The 22,892-nt window shown below is 35.1% G+C and overlaps 1 protein-coding gene across 1 annotated transcript in view; it reads right to left on the bottom strand.

Annotated features, from left to right (window-relative positions):
• Herc4 (HECT and RLD domain containing E3 ubiquitin ligase 4) overlaps positions 1-22,892 on the bottom strand; it is a 768,218-nt gene that overhangs the window by 144,133 nt on the left and 601,193 nt on the right. Inside the window, exon 24 of the mRNA XM_090378812.1 lies at positions 7,170-7,252. Coding sequence (XP_090234938.1) covers positions 7,170-7,252 — 83 coding nt within the window. The remainder of the gene's footprint in view (positions 1-7,169; positions 7,253-22,892) is intronic.

Below are 22,892 nucleotides of genomic sequence, written 5' to 3'. Positions count from 1 at the left end.
TAAATTTCAATAACATATTTCTCACTATTAAATTCAAAAACAGGATATTTTTGCAAATCATCTTGCATATTTGCAAAATGATCAAATTTTTTTCTTTGAGATCCTTAGGAATTGCCAAAAATTGATATTTATATGCAAAAATACTACTAATCAAGTCATACACATTTTTAATTTTCCCCTTGTAATTCCAAATTCAGATCACTTAATTTACTGGTAAAATTTGCCATAAAAAGCCAGATCACACAACCACTCCATATCCTGTAGCTGCCGATAATTATCTACCCTTCGATCAACAAATGTTTTAATTTCATTCAGCAAATTTCGAAATCTCTGTAGAAACTTACTCCGACTCAGCCACTTCACATCTGTGTGTAATATCAGATCTGGTTCATTTTCATCGAGTTACATTTTGAAAAGTCTCTGTTGAAGAGATTGTCCTTGATGGAATTCACGATTTTGAAAGCTATGTCCATAACACTTTTAGTATTTAATCTTTTACTAGCTAATACTTGTTGCTGGATGATACAGTGGTAACTCAAAGATGCCCCGTCATTGCTTTAGCTCCATCTGTTGTTATTGATACGAACTCAAATAGTCGTAATTTAATTTTTTCATTAATATTTTTTGAAAATGTTCAATATATCAAGACCTCTAGTTCTTTCTTTTAACAAAACCATACACAGCAGTTCTTCTCTAGTGGCAGACTCATCGGAAACTATACAAACAAAAACCAGCAATTGAGCTGTATCACTGACATCTGTAGATTCATCCAGTTGTAAAGAAAAGGACACACAATTAGTAATATGAACATGCATTGTTTGCTCGCATTTTCACTCATTTTTTCGATGCGTCGCATCACAGTATTTCAAGATAATTGCAGATCTTGAAGAGCACTTTTAATTTCATTTTTGTTCTTAAAATTTTCAAAAAGAGAAGTTATTTCTAAAAATGCATCTTTGATGAATTGACCATCAGAAAATGGTTTGCATTTTTTTGCAAGAAATGACTCACTTTAAATGATGTTACAGTTACTGCTTTAGATTGTAAATTAGGTGTCACGAAGAAATTTTGTTGTGCGAATAATCTGGATTTAAGTTCTTTTAATTTATTTTTTCTAAGGTCACTCTATTGGGCAGTAAATCCGATTGGTATTTACCAGGAGTGCGTTACCCCCAGGGTCTCACATCTGGTGAGTATGGGCTTGGCACACCCAGGGTCCTGAGTTGGACATCATCATTCTTCTCTTTCTTGGTGATTCCCTTCTACTTCTCTCTCTCAGGGTAATTCAGAATTTTTTTTTTTTTTTTTTGCCTGGTGCAGCATAAGCCTCAGGCTTCCTTGCACCATATGGCTAATAATAATAATAAAAAATAATAAGTGCCTTTCTAAATTTCCTTTTTTGGGTATAGCCACAGAAGCATTGCAAATTAAACAACATTTTTCTTTTATCATAAGTATTCTAGTTCCCAGTCTTGATAAAAATTATACGTTTCACTGTTTTTAGTAGTATTCATTTTAAATCAAAGGGTATTTAATTAACCTATAAGTACTGTCCAGTTATTAATATTAAGTAAGCTAAATAAGAATTCAATCAATACACTATGCTGTCCACAGCGTAAATGCGTGAATTTTCACTAGACAAGCGCGGCGACAAGAGTAGTTATTTAGTTCAACGGATTTGTAATAAGTGTATGCAGTGGGGTACATAATAATAATATTTTGACTAATCTATTTTATATATATATATATATATATATATAAATGAGCCGGACTTCCTGAGCACCAGAGAAAACTTCCAGTTCCTACAAGAATTTGCTCGTCATGCTTTTGATCGCCAGAGATGCCTTTTCACTCAACTAAGGAATACCTCCTAGCTTTCCTAGTGGAGACCCCTGCTGGCACTGGCTTTTGGCCAGTGCGGGATGAGATATATATATTTTTTTTTTCCCCCACCCTCTTTTTTTTTCTTCTTTTCTCTTTTTATTTTTTTCAATTTTATATTTTATTTATTTATTCACTTATTTAATTTAATTTTATTTTATTTTATTATTTTTATTTTTTTTTATTTACTTATTTAATTTAATTTTATTTTATTATTTTTATTTTTTTTTCACTTTTTATTTGTATTTATTTACTTATTTTTGCTGGTTCCCTGGGTTTGGGCTGCCCGATGGACATGATTTTATTATCTAGTTTTTATTATTCTCTTAAATTTATATATATTTTATTATTATTATTATTTTTTTAATTTTTAATTTTTTTTTTTTTTTGCTCTGATATTAGGGCAGTAAGAGCTGGTAAACCAGAGCGTTCGGAGGGCGGTTGCGATACATGCGTAGTTGTGGCCTACCTCCTACCTATCGCCTGCCTGGTGACAAAACGGCCAAAAACAACACACACACTGCACAAACATAATTTTACACACATTTCTGGCCTTTTACAGTGCTTTCTGTAATCATCACAGTGTACGAAGGCAGAGATGAATTGACGTTCAGATTTCAGATGCCGTTCTACATAAGTACTATACATGTCTACATGTCTATATATATATATATATCTAAAATTCTTCGCGATCGACCAAAATTAAAGCCACGTGCGACTGGTAGATTGCATTCGACTTGTTGGCCACCCCTGGTTTATATATAGGAAGTTTATATCTGTTGATTTCCATTTGGATTATCTGTTAGACATCAACTGATTACGATTGCTTCAAGAACGATGCTGCTGCAGTTTCACATCTCTTCAAAAATGTTGAGTCAAAATTTTGTTAATAACAGGGTTACCACTATTCAGACTTGGCTGTTGAAAGTATTTCCAATGCTTCACCAAAGAGAGAGAGAGATCTGAATTCAATTCCCCTCCCCCATCTAGATGACTATTCTCTGACCACTCAGCATTGCTTTGAAGATTCACCAAAATACTAAGAATGATGGGATAGTTTGTTATATTTCATTCTTCTTTATGCACTTGTCAATATCCCAAACAAAGGAACACTGCACATCAGTTCTTTCTTCTTTCATAATAGCATGTGGTAGGTTCTCAAACAGGAAATTATAGAAACGATACTGCAAAATATCTCTTTATCTTCAATTATAAAGAGATATTTTGTAGTATCGTTTCTAGAACTCTTTCCTTTGTGAAATCTATTCATTTCATTTTAGTTAAAAACTTGTTCTCCCAATAGTATTACTAGATGACAAAATGGTGCTCCAAATACAGTTACATTTAAGTTAAAGTTGAATAATAATTAACTTAATATATCTGAACACTGAGTTGGGCAACTTGCTTGAATATGGCATGAAGCCAACAGAACTTTTGATTGCCATAAGGAAATGCACTTTAGTCTTCATAATTTGGAATTCATGATGAAAATGACACCAAACAACTCTATAATCTACCAAATTTATTCATAAAGCCATACAGCTTCTGTTATAAGGGTATTAAATATTTGAAATTGTAACACTTCATTGGATTGCATCAGTACACAAATCAACTACAGTGTGATTAACTGTAAAACTTGGTAGAACTGCATAAATGTTTTTACCACATCTTTAAAACACAGTACAGTTTGCTACAAATAGTCTATCACACTACAGTTCATTATCCATCAACCGCTTTCTGATTTTCATGATGTTGTATTCTTCTCTCATTGGTCTTTTATAAATGTGATTGAAAGAAGGCAGCCTTTACTAATTTACTGATGCTTTTGCTTGTGTTTCTAGAATCTGTCAGCAACATGACTTAGGAGTTAGAAATCTGTAATTTATTTTATTTAAAATTAAATCTGTAACAATATCAGTTTTGAATAAATTTTAAGGTATTTTTTAAAATCTTTATTGCTTTTGTTTGACAAGAAGAATTGTAATACCTTATTTATTGGAATTTACCTCCTTACTGCTTGTTTGGTTAGAATGGAATTGAGTAGGAAAGAATTGTGAGCATTGAAAACTGATTAAAATGAGAATCCTTTAGGATCCTCTTCCTAGTGTCCATCATAAAGATTTGCTTGGTATTAAAATCATATGGTGGAACCTTTCCATATCATCTTCAATTGGTTCCAAGTGTTAGAAGGATTTATGAGCATATTTTCTTTTTAAAAAGGCATTAGTTAAATATTATAATTCTGTTTGTATATCATTTTCATTATGGCAATATGTAAATGCATTGTAGAACCGTGTACATAAAACAGATTTTTTGATACTCTATAGATGATGTGAATAAAATGCAGAAATTTCCCTATATGTGTTTTTTTTTTCTATAAATGTAGGTTTTTAATTGATTATTATGCTTACAGCTTTTTAAGTTTAAAAATTTTAAATTTTAATTTTATACCAAGCAAATCTTTATGACAAACACTAGAGAAAAGGGATCTCATTTTAATAAGTTTTAAACACTCAATTCTTTCCAACTCAGTTCCATTCTAACCAAATGAAGCAGTAAGGAGATAAGTTCCATTAAATAAGTTATTCCAATTCTTCTTGTCAATTCATTCTCAGAACTTAAGGTTATTCACAAAACAATTATAAGTATTTATTGCTTTCTAAATTGTGTGTGTGTGTGTGTGTGTGTGTGTGTGTGTGTGTGTGTGTGTGTGTGTGTGTGTGTGTGTGTGTGTGTGTGTGTGTGTGTGTTGTTATTTGGATTTTAGGAGCATTAGCAACTAAGGCCATATTGCTCCGGGGATATGCGGTGGTCATTTCCTGACCTTTCCACAACCTTCCTTTTTTGGTTCACGGGCTCGAACCCCAGTCTAATCAAGAAGTGTGTGCTACGCACTGCTGCTCCTGTCCACCTGGCTACAGAGGTGCAGTGTGTGGGGAGAGAGAGAGAGAGAGAGAGAGAGAGAGAGAGAGTACTCATCGCTGAAGCATAATGTATGCACTGCATTAGAAATAAAAAACCTGCAAAATAAGGTTTGCTGTTTTTCCACTTTTTTTTATTGTAAAATATTCTCAGATGTTTATCATAGCTATGTTTGTTAATGAAAATAAAAAGAAATTCATAGAATTTTTTTAAAATTAAAATATTAAGTTTCACTATTTTATGCAAAAAAGAAAAAGATGGAGAAGGGATCAAATCAAGCCAAAATGATGGGCTTTGCATCATAAACCTGGAGAGTTGGTAGCTATGCTATTATCTCTACTAATCAGTAATTTTACAATCTAAGTTAATTATGAGTGTTCATTTGTATTTGGGCTATTGTTCTTGGGCTATTTAGGGGAAGTTTAAATTGAATAGACTGATACCATTAAAGTATTTCACTTTAATCCACAGGCTCTATTCACATAGTCTAATGTGAATTTCCAATTATTTCTAGCTATGAGTTCTAATGATTCCTGTCATGTGCTTCAAATAACATCAGAATCATTGAAAATTTCAAATACAGCAGGCCCCCGTTGTAACACGGTTCGCTAAAACACTGTTCTTATATTATAACCCGTATCTGTCACAGATCACTATAACGCTCTTTTACAGATTGCATCTTTGGCATATTTAACGAAATCGTTTCATTTGATGGAGTCGATAGCTTGAAAATGAATACCAAAACAGCATTAAAACGTTTCCCACACTGACTTGAGAAATTTTCCCACGCTCAGTGAAATTTTCTTGCACGCTAAATTAATTGCGGTACAGTGACTTGTTATAGTTCCGAGATCAACATTTTAAAAAATGATCAAGTATATTGCTTGTAATATTTGCGTTATATGCATTTATCCAAAGTCTAGTGATCACTCAGTACAGTATTAGACATCGTGTATAACAGACAGTTTACTTGAACATTGTATCGTAATTAATGCAACCAACGCAGTTACATTTTCGAAGAGTTAATAATGGCTGATAAGAATGAAAAAGATAGGAAAATCTGAGTGCAGTATGAAGACTATAAATGTAAGAAAAAGACTGAATTGACTGAATTTGAAAATTAAATTTGACGTTTTGAAACGAATCGATTCCGGTCAACGACAAGCAGATATGTGCCATAATTTAGGACTTGCAAGTTTAACTGTAAGAACAATTATAAAAAAATAAAGAATTAACTTTAGCAGTGGGAAAGATAGCTGTTCCACTGCAAGCAACTAGGGCTAGCCGACTATTAGGATTGAAATGGAAAAACTTTAACTAATTTTATTGAAGATAATATCCAATGCAGAATTCAGTTAAGTTAAATATTATAAAAGAGAGAGAGAGAGAGAGAGAGAGAGAGAGAGAGAGAGAGAGAGAGAGAGAGAGAGAGAGAGAGAGAGAGAGAGAGAGAGAGAGATTAGCCAGTATGATGATCTGAAGAAAACTCGCCCTAAAAAAAAAAAAAAAAAATGTGGATCCATTTAAAACTGGTAAGGGCTGGTTGAACAGATTTAAAATCCAGGGAGAAGACGCAAGTGCAGATGAAGGAGCCGGAACTTTCAAAAAAGAACTCGTTAAAATTATTGAAGAGGGGTATTATGTGTAATTCTTCTGAACAAGTTTTTAACATAGATGAAGTAGGACTTTTATGGAAACGAATGCCTAAAAGAAGTTTCATATTGAAAAAACAGAAAAAAAAAATATATATATGCCAGGTTTCAAAGCGGGGAAGGATCGGTTGACTTTATAGTTGGGTGATAACGCTGTGGGGGATTTAAAATTAATACCCCTTTTAGTTTATTTGGAAGAGGGCCAAAGTGCAACCCAAAATCGACACATTTTTCACGATTAAATTCATCAATTAAATTAAATCAACTCAGATCAATTAAATTCATGATTTTAATTTTGATACGTAAGTAGTTACTACATAATTATATACGTATGTAATGCAGAATATTTTGTATGTACAAATATTTGAATATTAAATATTTTGACTGACATTTATACATCTTTTCGTTATCATTTATTATTGATTAGGAAATATCCTATGGCATCGACCGCAACTTACAAATACATATGTTACCTTATGGGAATGCGGCGCTCGCTTAGTGTGGATTCACTTAGCACTCTGTTTTTCTGGAACGAATTATCAGCGTTAAGCGGGGGTTACCTGTAGTAACTTTGAGTTTAAATTTGAGAATTTAAGCTTAAATTAAGTAATTTATGATTTTATCTGCAATCAATCATAATTTACTTAACTATGATAATGCTTTATTAAATTCATATGAATAAAAAGTTATTATTTTTGTTTTCTATCCACTTACCTATTTTCTTTAGTTACTGGAATGTCCTTTCCTCCTGGCTTTAGTTCAAATGTAACTGGATCTCCAAAAACTGTACTTGTAATCTGTAAAAAAGAACAAGTTATTTCTTAAGAATATTACGTTCCTATATCAATACTTCTTTTCATAATTTTTACTCTTAACTGTCTTATATTAAATACTTGAATGTTGTCCAGGTAAGGCTTTTAAATATCACTACTTTATTTTGATGAAGTAAAAATACTAAAAGCAAGTCATCAGATGTACACACACAGTGTCAGTACTTTCGACAGTGTTATAACAACACTGCAGATCATTTGCTGATTGTGTGGAAATTCTTAGTTGCATCAATCACTTTGGTCATAATGCGCTGAATTCATGTGGTCCTATATATGATCTTTATCATATTTATTATATATGTTCATTTGTTCATGTTATGTGATCTGAAAAATCCAACAGTGGAGTGGTAATTAGAGAAGTAAGTCTCATTCCAGTCACTTGACAGCGACTGGAATGAGACTTCCTTACTGCTCCACACGAACTGTGAATTTTGTAGGTAGGCAATGAAAAGGATTCTAAAGACTGTGCATGCAGTGATTCAAACATGAGCCTAGGTGTATGCCAGCTAGCAGCACAGAATGAGATTGTCTCATAAAGTAGACATTTGGTGAGAAAAAGTATTCCTATCAAATGAGAAGGGTCATCATTTCTGCAACAACCAAATATTCTGCATTGGTTACTTCACTGTTGGACACACTCTCGGGTTTTGTGACTAAATTTCAGTGTCTTGGTGAAGAATTTTTCACATGCACAGGGTGGAATTCCAAAACCCACACAACTTGAGCAGAGGAATATACACCAATGAGCCAAAACATTATGACCAGTGAGTCGTTATGAAAATCGAAGCAACTGCAGGTGAACTACAGCATGTGCACGTGTCAGGACAGCATAAAAACACCTGATACTGAGCTCCATTAATTAGTGTTACTCTTGTTCTACACATGCACCCCACCAATCATTGGTGGGGTGCTCACGGTCAGCCGTGGTTAGTACCTACCGAAAGTGGTCCGAGAAAGGAAAACCCACGAACTGCTGGCGAGGTGTTGGACGACCACGGCTCATTGATGCTCGAGGTGAGCGAAGGCGCTCCCAGATGGTATGTGGCAATAGAAGGGCAACCGTGGGGCAACTCACTGGTTATTGGAATGCTAGCGATGGGAGTAATGTGTCACAACACACAGTACATCGAATCCTGCTGAAAATGGGGCTGCGTAGCTGCAGGCTGCTCCGGGTGCCTATGTTAACCATGGTTCACCGGTGACAGCATCTACAATGGGCATGCAAGCATCGAAACTGGATCTTGAGTGATTGGAAGAAGGTCGTCTGGTCCGATGAATCACGTTTCATGTTGCACCATGTGTGCATCATTTACCCGGGGAAGTGATGGCACTTGGATGCGCCGTGGGATGAAAACAAGCCGGTGTCGGCGGTGTCATGCTTTGGGCGATGTTCTGCTGGGTCCAGTCATCCATGTGCCGGGCACTCTGATGTCTACCACCTACCTAAACATCATTGCTCACAAGGTACATCCTTTCATGGCAATTCTTCCTCAGTCTTCCCCTCTGGCAGTGCCGTCTTTCAGCAGGATAATGCGCCATGCCACACTGCCTGGACTGTTCGAGACTGGTTCACAGAACATGAAGACTTCAAGGTATTGCCCTGGCCTCCAAATTCCCCAGACATCAATCTCATCGAGCATCTGTGTGGTTTGTGTTGGAACAGCAACTCTGATCTGCGGCATCTCAACCACAGACCTTACAGGAGTTAAAGGATCTGCTGTTACGTGTTGGTACCAGATACCACAAGACACATTTAGAAATCTTGTGGCATCCATGCCTCACCAGGTACGGGCTGTTTTGGTTGCATGTGGAGGACCAACATCATATTAGGTAGGTGGTCATAATGTTTTGGCTCATCAGTGTATGAACACACACATATGGGTACCAGAAAATGTCAGTAGCAATTTTTCATCAATTTGTACGCTAGTCACCTGATTACATTCTTCCCCCCACCTCCCATCAAATCACCTGCTTCCCTCTTCAAGGGGTGCATATAATAATATTCCTTAATATCCTAAGCTGAGTATATAAGATTGATTGGGACTAGGGCTTGCAAACCGGTTTTATAAAACCGGTTAAATCGGTTTTCATATTGAGTTGTAAAACCGAAACCGACCTTCTAAAACCGGATTCGAATATTTTCTTAGTTAGCCCTCGAATATAGTTTTTTGTTATGCACATTTTCTTTTGTTTGTTCGTTTGTCTGGATCGTTCAATTGCTTTATGTTTTAAACATGTTTTTTGTTTTATTTTATTTTATTTTTTTTTATTTTATGTTTAGGTACGAATCTCATGGGCAAGTGGCCCAAATCTAAGAGGGGTACCCTTTATCTTCCCACATGTATCATGGCACGATGCAGGTGTACTCATTTACGACTGAGTGAGTCGGAGCGATAGCGTAAAAGAAAATGCTCAACATTTCTCCGTTCCGTCTATCTTGTTTGCCAGGCAAGTTATGGAACGCACCTTATTGACGGTTACCCACTAGAAACAGATTCGCTGAATATTGCATCAAATTTAAATCGTAGAAAGTTTCTTCCTTCTTTATTCCTATTAAATTTGCGATCAAATGTTCTCCAAAAAGCAGCTTCACCAAATTTAGCTTTTACATAATTTTTGAAAATACAATAGATTTAATTGAGGAAAAAAAAATTGCAAGTAAATAAATAAAAAATTTCTTTCGTGAAAATTTTGAAACTTGCCTCGTTTAGACTCTTCATTCAGTGCTTGCGGGAGTGACGCATAGCACTGCCTTTGTTGTCTTCAATATATATTTTTTAAATTGTCAGTGATATAAATTCCTATTAATTAATATTTATTACTCTTAATATGTCTAAGATGAAATCAAATGTATGGAATTATTTTGCTCGAAAAAGCAAAGATGAAGCACAATGTTCGAAATGTCAGAGGATAATGAAGTCGTCTGGAGGATCTACATCATCTTTGATGTTGCATTTAAAGAAAATGCATCAGATTAACATTAAACAAGATAACAGTGAACCTCCTGTAAAAATGGTAAGAACATTAGAAAACTTGTTAAAAAATCTATGGAAGAAGAGACTTCAAAATTAGCTGCTTTAGACGGATTTTCTTTTAATTCAATTGCCAAGAGTGAGTTTATACAATCAAGCCTTCGCGTTCAGAGAAATAAATACGATAAATTACCACCAGCCTCAGTGAATGGAATTAAAAATATGGTTCTGAATTATTATAAAACTAAGAAAGAAGAACTCATTCAGCATTTCAAAAATTCATTGGTTTTGGGTGCACGGTATTCATTGACTCTAGACGAATATAGGTCTATACAAAATAAAAGGTATATGAATATAAATGTGCATTCAAAAGACAATCATTGGTCGTTAGGTCTTATTGAGATTAATGGTTCACTTGACAGCAGAAGAACTGAGCAAATTGTGAATGGACATTTGAAGGAATTTGGTTTGAACTTGGATGAGGATATTGTTGCCTGCACCACCGATGGAGCAGCAATGATGATTTGGCAAGCAAATTACGCCTAATCATCAACAATGTATGGCTCATTTTATACATCTGTCAGTTATAGATGTACTTTATGAAAAAATCAATCAATTATGGTGCCACAGTCTCTGAGTCTCCCAAAGACAATTAAGAAAATGAAAATAATGAAGAAAGTAGTGATGATGACGAAGAAGTTGAAGAAAGACAGCAAGGCATGCTTTATCAAACCGACTTTACCGATGAGCTCATTTATTTCTTCAATCCAATGGCCAATTTTCACAAACTATTAACAAAGTCAGAAAATTTTGCAAGCTTTTTCAAAAATCGCCTACCAAAAATGACATATTACAAAATTTAATGGGAAAGAATATAAACTTATATTAGATTGCACGACTAGATGGGATGAGAGATTTTTGAAATTGAAAAACTGCATTCCAAATGCTCTATGTGCAGTACTGTCAACTGAAGCTGTGTCTGACGATGACTGGAAAACACTTGAATTGCTATGTGAAACTTAACGACCAGTTGAAATGATTCTGAAGGCTATAACCTCAGAAGATACAGACTTACTTAAAGCACTCTTCAATAGAATTTTTGCTTGCTAAGTTTGATACGGCAGAAAACCCATTTGCTTTAAAGTTTCACCAAAGCCTTTTGCAGCGTTACAGTGCAAGATGAAATCGCCAAACTGTGTCTTTGCTGAGCTATCTACACAACCCCAAAACGTTTAGGAAAGAAGATTCAGGTTCAAGAACTTTTGATTTTCCAAGTAAGCAAGTTTTGAAAAAGCATGCTGAAGAAATTTATCAGAGATTATTTGCAAAACATTCCGAAGGAGTCTTAGCATTGAATGAAGAAACTGAAAATAAACGAACTGTTCTTTTATAAGAAAACAAAGACTCGTCTAGTTCCGATGCTGGAGATATACTCACGCGAGAGTATGATAGTGTAATAAAGAGATTAACTGAAGAGCCTTTCAAAATATCCGAGTGAATTGGAAACCAGCAAAGAATTTAAACTTTTGGAGGCAACTAGCAGTAGAAGTGAAAAGCTGGAGAAAGTTTATAGGGCACTGCTGACCATTAAACCAAGAAGTTTCCAATCTGAGAGAGTGTTTTCGATCACTGATCTCTTTAACACAAAAATAAGGTCAAGTCTATCAAGAAAAATGCTTAATATACTGTGTTTTTTAAAGGATCATTTTCAGAAAAAAGCTGAACAATAAATAGTAATTTCCCCAAGCTGCTTTTCTTCACATTATTTTTATTTATTTATTATTATTATAGGGCTTATTATTTTTTTTGTTTACTATACGAGAAGATAGTTTTTATTCAAAGGATTTGAATACAATTTGTAATTTTGTATAATCTCCAGCTGGTTATTTTTTTGGAGCACTTTAATTTTTTTATTTTTTTTACTATAAGAGGTGATAGATTTTGTTTACAAGATTTGATTACGATTTGTACAATCTACCCAAGATAAAATAAATACCTGTGTTATAAGCTTTTAGTTATTTTCGCTAAGTCTGAGAAAACCGGTTTTAAGAGTAAACTTCGGTTAAACTCGGTTTTATGCAAGCCCTAATTGGGACACTCCATAACAGAGCCTTTATGTATGTAGGAGCAGAGGTAACAATTCAAGGTTGAAATTAAAAGTTCACATGGTTATTTATTAAGATTACAACAGGCAAATGGTGATAAAATTTTACCGGTCTATTCATGTTTGAAGTTAACTTAGGTAAGTTCTGGGGGGGATTGTTGTTATTTTAGTTTTTAGGAGCATTAGCAACTAAGGCCATATTGCTCCGAGATATACGGTGGTCATTCCCTGACCTTTCCGCATCCTCCGTATTTGGTGGTGACGGGCTCGAATCCCAGTCTAATCAAGAAGCGTGTGCTATGCACTGCTGCTCCTTCCCACCTGGCTACAGAGGCGCCGGAGGGGGGGGGGGAAGAGAGAGATATATTAGGGAACTCTAATTTCAGTGAAATCAGAGTCCTACCATTTGTTTCACTATAAAGTTTATCTTAGTGTGAAATGATGTGCAAGGTGGGGGGGTATGAATTAAATTCCTCAAGAAACTGGAAAAGGAGGTCAGAAATTGAGCATATTTCCAGGCCCACTTTACAAACCAGGTTTCTACAGCAAATATGTTTCAGTTAGAGGAATTTTTTTTTTTTCCCCCATTTATTTGTACACACATAATTATTATATATATATATATATATATATAAAATATTTACAAAAAGATATACAGCCAGGCCTCGCATAACGTGAGTTCAATTAACGCGATTTTCAGTTAACGCTATTTGAAAAATTATACCACTTTTCACTTTATACGATGCAAATTTCCAGTTAACACGATTTTTTTTTTTTATGCGATAGTCGAAAAAGATTTGAATCGCGCATTAAGCTTACTGCGAGTCATACGGTCAATAAACAAATGTTTGCCTGCTGCCCGCCTCGGTGTGTTCCATCAACCATCAGAAGAAGATGTGTTACTTGTTTGTCTCCCGCTAATAAAGTCAAATGCACACTTGCATAAAAATTCAAATTTTTAAATGAGCCAGATGAAAATGTTACTGCGAAGGAGATAACAGTAAAAGAATTAGATGAAATCTTTCGTATCGCATAGAACCTCAAACAAAAGGTTTGAGGTTCTCTGCGATATTTATTTCGCCAGGGCCCAGAGAAGATTGTTGTCGGTGATCGGAAATTGATTGATGAAAAGAGAAAGTCAACACTGTTCAAATATTTCCGCAACAGTCATTTCTTCATTGTGTATTTTATGTCAGAGGTTCCCAAACTTTCTTGGTTCACGGCTCCCTTATTGTCTCAGTAATTTTTTCAAGGAGCACCCAAACCAAAAGAAATACCTAACAGTTCCGTTTAGTAGTTAGGTCCAAACAACTTATTAAGAAATGTTGAAACTGTGAACTATCTCGAGCTGGTAGTTCGCGCAGTGTCCGACAGATGTCAAGTATTGCTGTGTTTCCCTCGAAAATTTAAAATATTCCGCGGCGCACAGTTTGGGAATCACGGTTTTATGCAATAAACATTTAATTCCATAATTATTTTCATTATCTTTTACATTGTATACAGTTAAAAAGTTATTTAAAAGGTATTTTTTAAATTCTTTATGGGCATTCCAGGTCAAGGACCAATTATAATTTTTCCTATTGATTATTATATTCGATTAACGCGTTTCCATTTTGCGCGATGCGCTTGCAGGACGAATTCATCGTGTTAATCGAGGCCAGCCTGTATATACAATTTTATATAATATCGGTGTGTAGATACACCATAGACAACTCTTAAGAAACTACAAAGTAGTTGTTGTGGGCATCATTTGCTCTTTCTCATATTGTGCTCTGTCTTCACGACGAGTTGCCATGATATTGCACTACCTCGAATAAGTAACGCTTCACTAACAGAGAAGACTATTGTTACTTATTCTCAGTGAGTACCACCACCCAGACATGTTTCAAGGCTATTGGCCTATCATCAGTGGGTGGGCAGGTACCCTGGTATTGCAGACATGACGACTCAGTTGTGAAGATAATCACACAATATGAGAGATGCCAAAAGGTGTATATGACAATATTTAAAATAACTAAATGCACAAGGCATAATATATTAAGAGTTTAATATCTATATAATATGGGTGTGTAGATACACCATAGACAACTCATAAGAAACTACAAAGTAGTCGTGAAGGCAGAGCACAATATGAGAAAGAGCAAATGATGCCCACAACTACTTTGTAATTTCTTAAGAGTTCTCTATGGTGAATCTACACACCGATATTATATAGATATTAAACTCTTAATGTATTATGCCTTGTGCATTTAGTTATTTTAAATACAATTTTATATACATTAACATTCTCGTTACACATATATAAGACATATTTATACCTCCTGGTGCACTTCGTACGTGCAGCGGCATGTATGAGGCGCACCTCAGTTAGAGGCAGCAGATTCAAGAAAATATATAAATATTTATATATTTTAACCTAATCTGCATATTTTTAATTTTCGCTAGAGATCTAACTTCACCAGCCAGAAGATTTTTGTATTCTTTTGATCAGATGTTCCATGCAGGTTTGGAAGATGAGTGTGTAGTCTAAAAATAATTTAAGAAAAAGCTTAAATTCCAAAACTGCATTTACAGGTTGGCCTTGAACAAGAACTGGCAAAAGTGTGTATGTGTGTGTATATATATAATGGTTATTAACTATCCCACATTTCTATAGGACTTTGCTAGTATTTATCCTCCAGAACTCACTCTGGAAAGAACTAATAATAATGACATTTCTGCCAATTACTTAGACTTGGACGTTAGCATCAATAACTCACATACTGCTATAAGCATATATAACAAAAGAGATGCTTTTAACTTTAAGGTGACCATTGGCATTCTAACTATATAACATTGGTGTAAATACACCATAGTTTACCCATAAGTTTAACTACATAAGTAGTGTAAAGGCATGTTTGATTTTATCTCATATTGTGACTATTGGCATTCTAACATCTAAAAAAATACATTCAAATATAATACTCTCTCAACGCATCAGGATAGCCATCATATGTAACAATAACAGTCTGTTCATAGATAATATCAAAAATCTCTATAATAAATGTCTTGGGAATAATTTCCCTTCAGCCTTCCTTCGTCCTAATTTTAAGAAAGCACTTAATATCATTAAATATAAAAACTGACTGACAACCATGCTGACAACTCTTATCAGTATAATAGCAGGTTGATATTCTTTTTACATTTAGGCTTGTGTATAATGTACAGATAATACCCTCTGGCTACCTTGGTGTCTCACGGTCTAGAAAACTTGTGCCCACTGGTTGGCTAATTATGGGGGTATTATATTTTTATTTTTATGTTTTATATTATTTGGTATACTGTATTTTCCCATGTATAAGACACACCCTTTTTAGAAAAATTTGGGGTCTAAAACTGGGTGCATCTTATACAGTGGTTATAGATTTTTTTTTTTTTTACTTGCATTTCCCGCTTTTTTGCACTTGTTGTCTTTGCGCTCATTGTTTCGCACTTGTTACGGTATATTAGGTTACGTTTTGCCACGTTCTGCCCAGAAATGGCTCAGAAAATATTTTTGTACAGTGCTGAATTCAAGTTAAGTGATCCAGTTTGCAAAAGTGAATGGAAATCGTGCTGCTGAATGTAAGTTTGGTCCTCCTCCAAACAAACCCTTCAAAGCTGCCATGAGAGACGAATGGAACCAATGGATGAAGTCTTCTGGGGACAATTTGACACCAGCAGGAAGAGTGAAGAAACCAACTATAGGAGAAGTTTGTACCTGGGTGAAAAGACACTGGGATAATATCAAGATTGAGATCGTTGTCAAGTCATTTAAGAAGTGTGGCATTTCAAATGCCATAGATGGAACTGAGGATGAGGCAATATATGAAGACAGTGATTTATCATCAGATACAGATGAGGACAAGCTAATGGATGGGAGTTTAGACAGTGATGAGGAGTTGTATGAATTTTATGATGAATAAAACTTGAGTTCAATAACTTTATGTAATACATTTTTTTTTCAAATTTCGGGCCCCAAAATTAAGGTGCGTCTTATACATGGGGAAATATGGTATGTTTATAATAATACTATAACACTACTAACTTAAACACATGAAGCATATGCCCAGACCTATGTCCAGGGTCCTACTACAGGTATGAGTTTTGCAACCCTGGACTGCCCGAGCACTGCTGTATTCCCCTTCTTCCAATTACTTTTTACTGTTCTTACAGTCTTTATTTCTTATTTCTCATGTGGGATTAGGTTAACTGAAAGCAATATTCGAGATGCTATTTTTCTGCTATATCTCCTTTTTTCATCTCTAACAAAGTTTAGAGCCTTTTTTTCACTCTCTCTACTTCATCAGTTTGATATTTCTCCCCTATCCTCGGTTGTTCATTTGTTTAATTGCCAACTTTGACCTATTTACACCTTCTCCCCTTCCCACACTTGGGGTGATATCCCTTTCAATTTGTTATAAATATGCTGAGAACTAATTTGCTAACTTCTTTGGTTCACCAATACAGCTTGGCCGACGTTTGCTCTCCTCGGCACATTTCAGCAGCTCCTGCATGACACTGCCATAAGTTGCTACCTTTATCAATATCGCCTCATCTGCATTTGACTTTACTTTTTAAATTCCCCATGGTTGTTTGTTATTTTATTTCTTTATTTTCTTAATTTTTACTTTTATTTTAATTTAGATTTGATCTGGATTTCACTGCTAATGCTAATTCTAATTATTATTTCTTCCTTTTTTTTTTATAAGTAATGCACAGGCTATCCACATTAATTATATAACTAATTACTGTATATTAATTATATGAGAGATTAATATATATGTATATATAAATACAGGCAACCCCCGTATAACATGGTACTACTACAACACGGTTGCGCTCTAATATGATTGATAAATTGCGGCAATCCTTGTACAACATGGTACTTATATAACATTGTTAACGAATTTCGGTAAACTTGTGTAACAGGGTATTTTTGAGCTTTTGCATGGGGGGACCCTGCTATTATGTTGGATGTAATTTTTCAACGTTTCCACTCTTTTTGAATCCGCGCTGTTGACTCGCCAGTCAAAAAAAATTATTGAGAAATCCCTGAATTTTATTTTGTTGAGAAATCACCGTGTTACTTTCTGTGCTATTGAACTTCTGCTTGTTGAACTTGTGGAAAAATTTAGGTTTCAAAGTTTTATTACTGTTGGATAGCACACCAGGCCATCCAAAAGATTTAAGTCATCCAAACGTTGAAGTTATGTTTCTACCACCAAAGTTGTACTAAGCTAATACAACTTCTTTCATTCAGCCATTAATTCAAGGCATTATATCCACTTTTAAAACTCGTTACTCACAAAATTGTTACAATGGATTTTGGAAAAAATTGATTCCGAATCTATTGAAGTAATGGAGGCATGGAAACATTTCTCAATTGTGGATTGTATCAGAATCATAGCTTTATCGCTGAAAGAAGTTTGTTTGTTGTTTGTTATTTGGTTTTTAGGAGCATTAGCAACTAAGGCCATATTGCTCCAGGGATATGCGGTGGTCATTCCTTGACCTTTCCGCATCCTCCGTATTTGGTGGTCACAGGCTCGAACCCCGGTCTAATCAAGAAGCGTGTGCTATGCAATACCCACCTGGCTATGGAGGCACCACTGAAAGAGGGAAAACCGTCAATGTTAAATGCGTGTGGAACAATTTATGGCCATAGTCAGTTCATTCAGGAAATATGGTCAAACCAGCATAAAACGGAATTGGCGCGATAGTAGAACTTGCTATGTTGGTAGGAGGGTCTTGATAATATGACTACTGAAGCCCTTGTGGGTAGCACAGTTGATAGAATCACCCTCCTCCCCACACCAGGTGGAAAAGACCAGAGTTCGAATCCCGTCGATGATGGGATGAATTTTTATGGGTCTTTTTCACAACACGGCTTAGTCGGGCTCAGGTGAGGGTAGCATGGTTTTTCCTCCCGGAAACTCAGGTTTTTCATCCAGAAAAACAGAAAATCGACCTCAGACACATGCAATTTATAGATAATATACACAGAGTAACATGGCCTTAGTAGCCTATGCTCCTAAAAAAATTTTAAAAAAGATACGATTACTGCAGACGTTCAAGAATTACTGGTTGAAAAAGAGGCTGGCGAAGTGGATTTGGTAGAAATGGCATCAGAGGTAAAACCAAATCAATTCAGAGGATGATAGAGCAGATGAAAATTCTAAACTTCCATATTTTACACTAAAAAGAATACAGGAAGTCATAAAGTTAGTTGAGCAATTAGAATCTTATTTCTTGAATGCAGATTTTTGAATGAAAAGAGCCCAAGGTTCAAAAATGCACTGAAATTCACAAAGATTTATCAAGTAAAAACAAATAAACCCAGATTACTGATTTTTTAATGAGAGTAGAAGATACATAAAACCTAGAATGATGTATTTTTGTTAGCTTTTGGAATATACCCCCCCCCCTTTTGTACTTTTTCTTAGTCCCGTATAACATGGTTTCACACAACACGACATTTTATAGGAACATAACTACCGTGTTATACAAAGGTTACTGTATATGAAGCAGAAGTAATAAATCTATTGAAAAGCAAGAAGATGGAGATGTAACTTACAAAAAATGCCAAAAACAATAGGAGAAGGATAGCAGAAATTGGAAATACTGAAGGCGGGAGAAAAAGAGAAAGAATGTGAATATCCTATGTGATCTAATGAATTAAATAAAATTATAGGCTGAATTGGATAGTTAATTAAAGAGAACAGAAATATAAAGCAAAAATGATTAATTTAATATATAAAGTAATAGCAAGCATCGGATAAGGGTGAGATAATTTGGTTAAAGGTCTATAAAGGGGTGGGGGAGAATTACAAAATTTAAAATCTGATGCAAGCTAAAAATAAATATTGATACATAATCAGGTATATCTTCTAATAATTACATTTTTATACAAATTCTTCCAAATTTTTCTAAATCGTGCCATTTGCTAATTCTCACTTATAGACATCTATTATTGCACCTAAGTTACACTAAGCACTTATTTTAATTTTATTACTATTTTACTTCTTATTTTACTTATGTTTTACAACTAACAATAAATTATCCAAAAAATTTTGTGGAAGTTTTGCTGCTTTACCCTCCTATTTACTCTCACTTATTTTTAAAATTCCTTTTCTTCCACAAATATGCATAAGTAAAGAAACAGTTTTTGATAGATTATCAGGTGTGGTCCCCTGATGAAATATCTGATTATGTATCAGTATTTATTTTTAGCTTGCATCAGATTTTAAATTTAGTAATTTAAATCGAATACCCCATAATGATAGTACACTATCATTATGGGGTATTCGATGCTAAGGTTGGAAAGAGACAAAACAGCGCAGAAAGGGTAACTATAGGAAATTTTGGAATTGGTGAAAGAAATGAAAGAGGTGAAAGATTTGTGGAATTTGCAGAATCTCGAGGATTGTCGGTAATGAACACTTTTTTCAAGAGAAGGGTGAACAGAAAGTGGACATAGAAGAACCCAAACTGATTAACAACTAATGAAATCTACTTCATCCTCACTAACAGAAGATATATTGTGAATGATGTTACTGTTCTGAACAAGGTAAATGTTGGAAGTGATCACAGAATGGTAAGATGCACACTTGATATAGATGTAAGAAAAGAAAGGAAAAAAACTGACTTGAGTAAATAATATGAAGGTCTTTGAGATAACAAAAGAGGAGAAAAAGCAGTATGTACTGGAACTTAAGAACAAGTTTGAGATTCTGCAGACTGCTCAGAACCAAGATATCGACAAGGAATATTACAACTTTCTGAAAGTGATAAAGCCCAAGAAACCTACAAGTAAAAATAAATCCAAAGAAGAATAAATTAGTCAAGAAACAATTGTCATGATGAACCAAAAAAGACAAACAAAGAGCAAGATACATTGACAAGGAGAAAATTGAGTATACTGATTTATGCAAAGCCATAAGAAAGAGACTCAGAGAGGACGTAAGAAGATTAACACAAGAAAACAACAAGCATTAAGGGAAAACAAAGGAATTAAATCAGCAGCCATGAGCAGTAATACAGAAAGACAAATGATACTGAAATTGAAGAATAGCGATGGTGTACTTATAAATAGCAGAGAAGGCATAATTCAAACAGCAGAAGACTACTACAGAGAATTATACAAGGAGCAAGGGAATGATGCCAGCAGTGGGGAAGATAGATCGCAAATTAGTAACACATACGACATACCCGATATTCTTCCTGATGAGGTAGAACATGCATTGAAGAAAATGAAGAATCAGAAAGCCCTGGTGGAAGATGAAAGTTACTGTAGAGTTATTAAAATTGGGAGGAAGAGACACGACACAAAAACTGGCAAGACTCTTCACAAAAAGCATTAGAAAAGGTGTGATACTTAAGGAGTGGAATAATGCAATCTTAGTTTTGCTGCATAAGAAAGGAGCTAAATCAGAAATTGGAAATTATAGACCAATTAGCTTATTATCCCACATCTACAAGTTATTCACAAGGGTCATTACTAACAGATTAGAAAGAATACTTGATGAGAATCAACTGAAAGAGCAAGCTGGCTTTAGGACAGGATTCTCAACTATGGATCACCTTCAAATAATTATAAAACACCATTATGCTTGGTATTTGTGGATTATGAAAAGGCATTTGACTCCATACAGCATAAGGCGATGTTTCGAGCACTGGAAAGACAAGGCATAGATATCCCATATATTATAATTTTGCAGCAGCATGTTTGAGAGGCAACCAGAGAGGGTAATACTCTTGATATGGTTATCAGCAGTGATCATTCGTGTATTTAAAATTGAGAAAGCAGTGCGAAAAGGAGACACAATATCTCCGAAGTTGTTTACTGCTGCCCTTGAGGAAGCTTTCAGAAGATTATACTGGTCACAGAAAGGAGTCAATGTGAACGGAGAGTACCTAAACGATTTACAATTTGCAGATGACATTGTGATCATAAGCCACGAACCCAAAGAATTAGAGGAAAATCTTAATCAGTTATGCAGAGTTGGTAAGGATTTTGGACTAAAGTTGAATATGGCTAAAACAATAAATGAATATGACTGGAACTTGTGGGTTGGTCACTCACACACTAGTAAGACTTGTGGATTTTTTGGATGACTGTTTTCTGCAGCAGCATGTTCGAGAGGCAACCAGAGAGGGTAATACTCTTGATCTGGTTATTAGCAGTGATCATTCGTGTATTAAGAATTTGCAGATAAAGGAACCACTAGATGGAAGTGATCACAGTGTACTGATGTGGGATTTACTTAGAGATATAATTACCATCAGGGATAAGGGAAAGGGTTTTTGCTTCTGTAAAGGTGAGTACAGTGGTCTCAGACAGTTTTTAAATTCTGTACAGTAGGATCACCTGACGATGTTACCAACACTAAATTCTAAGTGGGAAGCATTCAAGGAATTAATTGTGGATGCTACTATAAATTTCTTACCTATTAAGAAATATTGTTCAAGGTTTAGGACTAAATGGTTATCAAATAAACTAATGAGACTCGTGACAGAGAAGAAAAATGCATGGGATGCATATAAATTATCAAGCGACTCAGAAGCCTGTGGCAGATATAAGCTAGTCTACAATCAGGTCACAAAGGAGGTTAGGCAGGCGAAGGCAGATTACGAGAAATCCTTGGCAAAGGATGCTAAGGATTTCCTACACATTGTAGCATTTCTTTACTTATATAAACTCTAAAAGGAAGGGGATGAAACTGATTGGTCCACTTGATATCGATGGTTCGACTGTTGATGATCCTGCTCAGATAGCAAACAAACTGAATGAGTATTTTGCATCTACATTCACACGTGAGGAATTATTAAGGTTTGAAAATGGCAGAAGGTTATCAAATTGTAGCAGGGTGCTTAATGATTTTGTAATAACTGAGAGCAAAGTGGAGGAGAAATTGTTTAAATTAAACATAAGAAAGGCACCTAGGGAGGATGGGATCTATCCAGTTATATTAAAGGAGGCGGCAAAGCAACTAAGCAAACCTTTAGCCATAATTATGAGAGCATCCTTGGACTCAGGGGAGGTCCCCCATGGACTGGAGATGTGAAAATATATCCCCAATTCCCAAAGGGAGATCGAAGGGTGACAAGAGTAATTACAGACCAGTTAGTTCAACTTCTGTTCCGGGTAAAATAATGGAGTCACTGGTTAAAGATGCATTGCTGGATCATCTAGACAGGACTGCAGCAATAATTCAGACACAGCATGGGTTTGTTAAGGGAAAGTCTTGTCTGACAAATTTGATAGGATATTATGATGTGGTTACAAAGGAACTGAATGCAAAAAATAATTTTGATATCATATATTTGGATTTCAGAAAAGCTTTTGACACTATTGCGCATGGAAAACTATTGTACAAATTGGAGCAGAATGGTATTAAGGGTAAGTTGCTACAATGGACAAAAGGCTGTTTGAGTGGGAGAAGACAGAGGGTGGTAATTAATGGGTGCTGCTCTTCGTGGGCTAATGTTATTAGTGGAGTCCCACAGGGTT

Source organism: Mastigoproctus giganteus, chromosome 8, assembly GCF_048544385.1.
Source record: "Mastigoproctus giganteus isolate SK-2022 chromosome 8, ASM4854438v1, whole genome shotgun sequence".
NCBI classification, from domain to species: Eukaryota; Metazoa; Arthropoda; class Arachnida; order Uropygi; family Thelyphonidae; genus Mastigoproctus; species Mastigoproctus giganteus.
The sequence above is the reverse complement of the archived record's forward strand: the minus strand, read 5'-3'. Positions and strand labels throughout refer to the sequence as shown.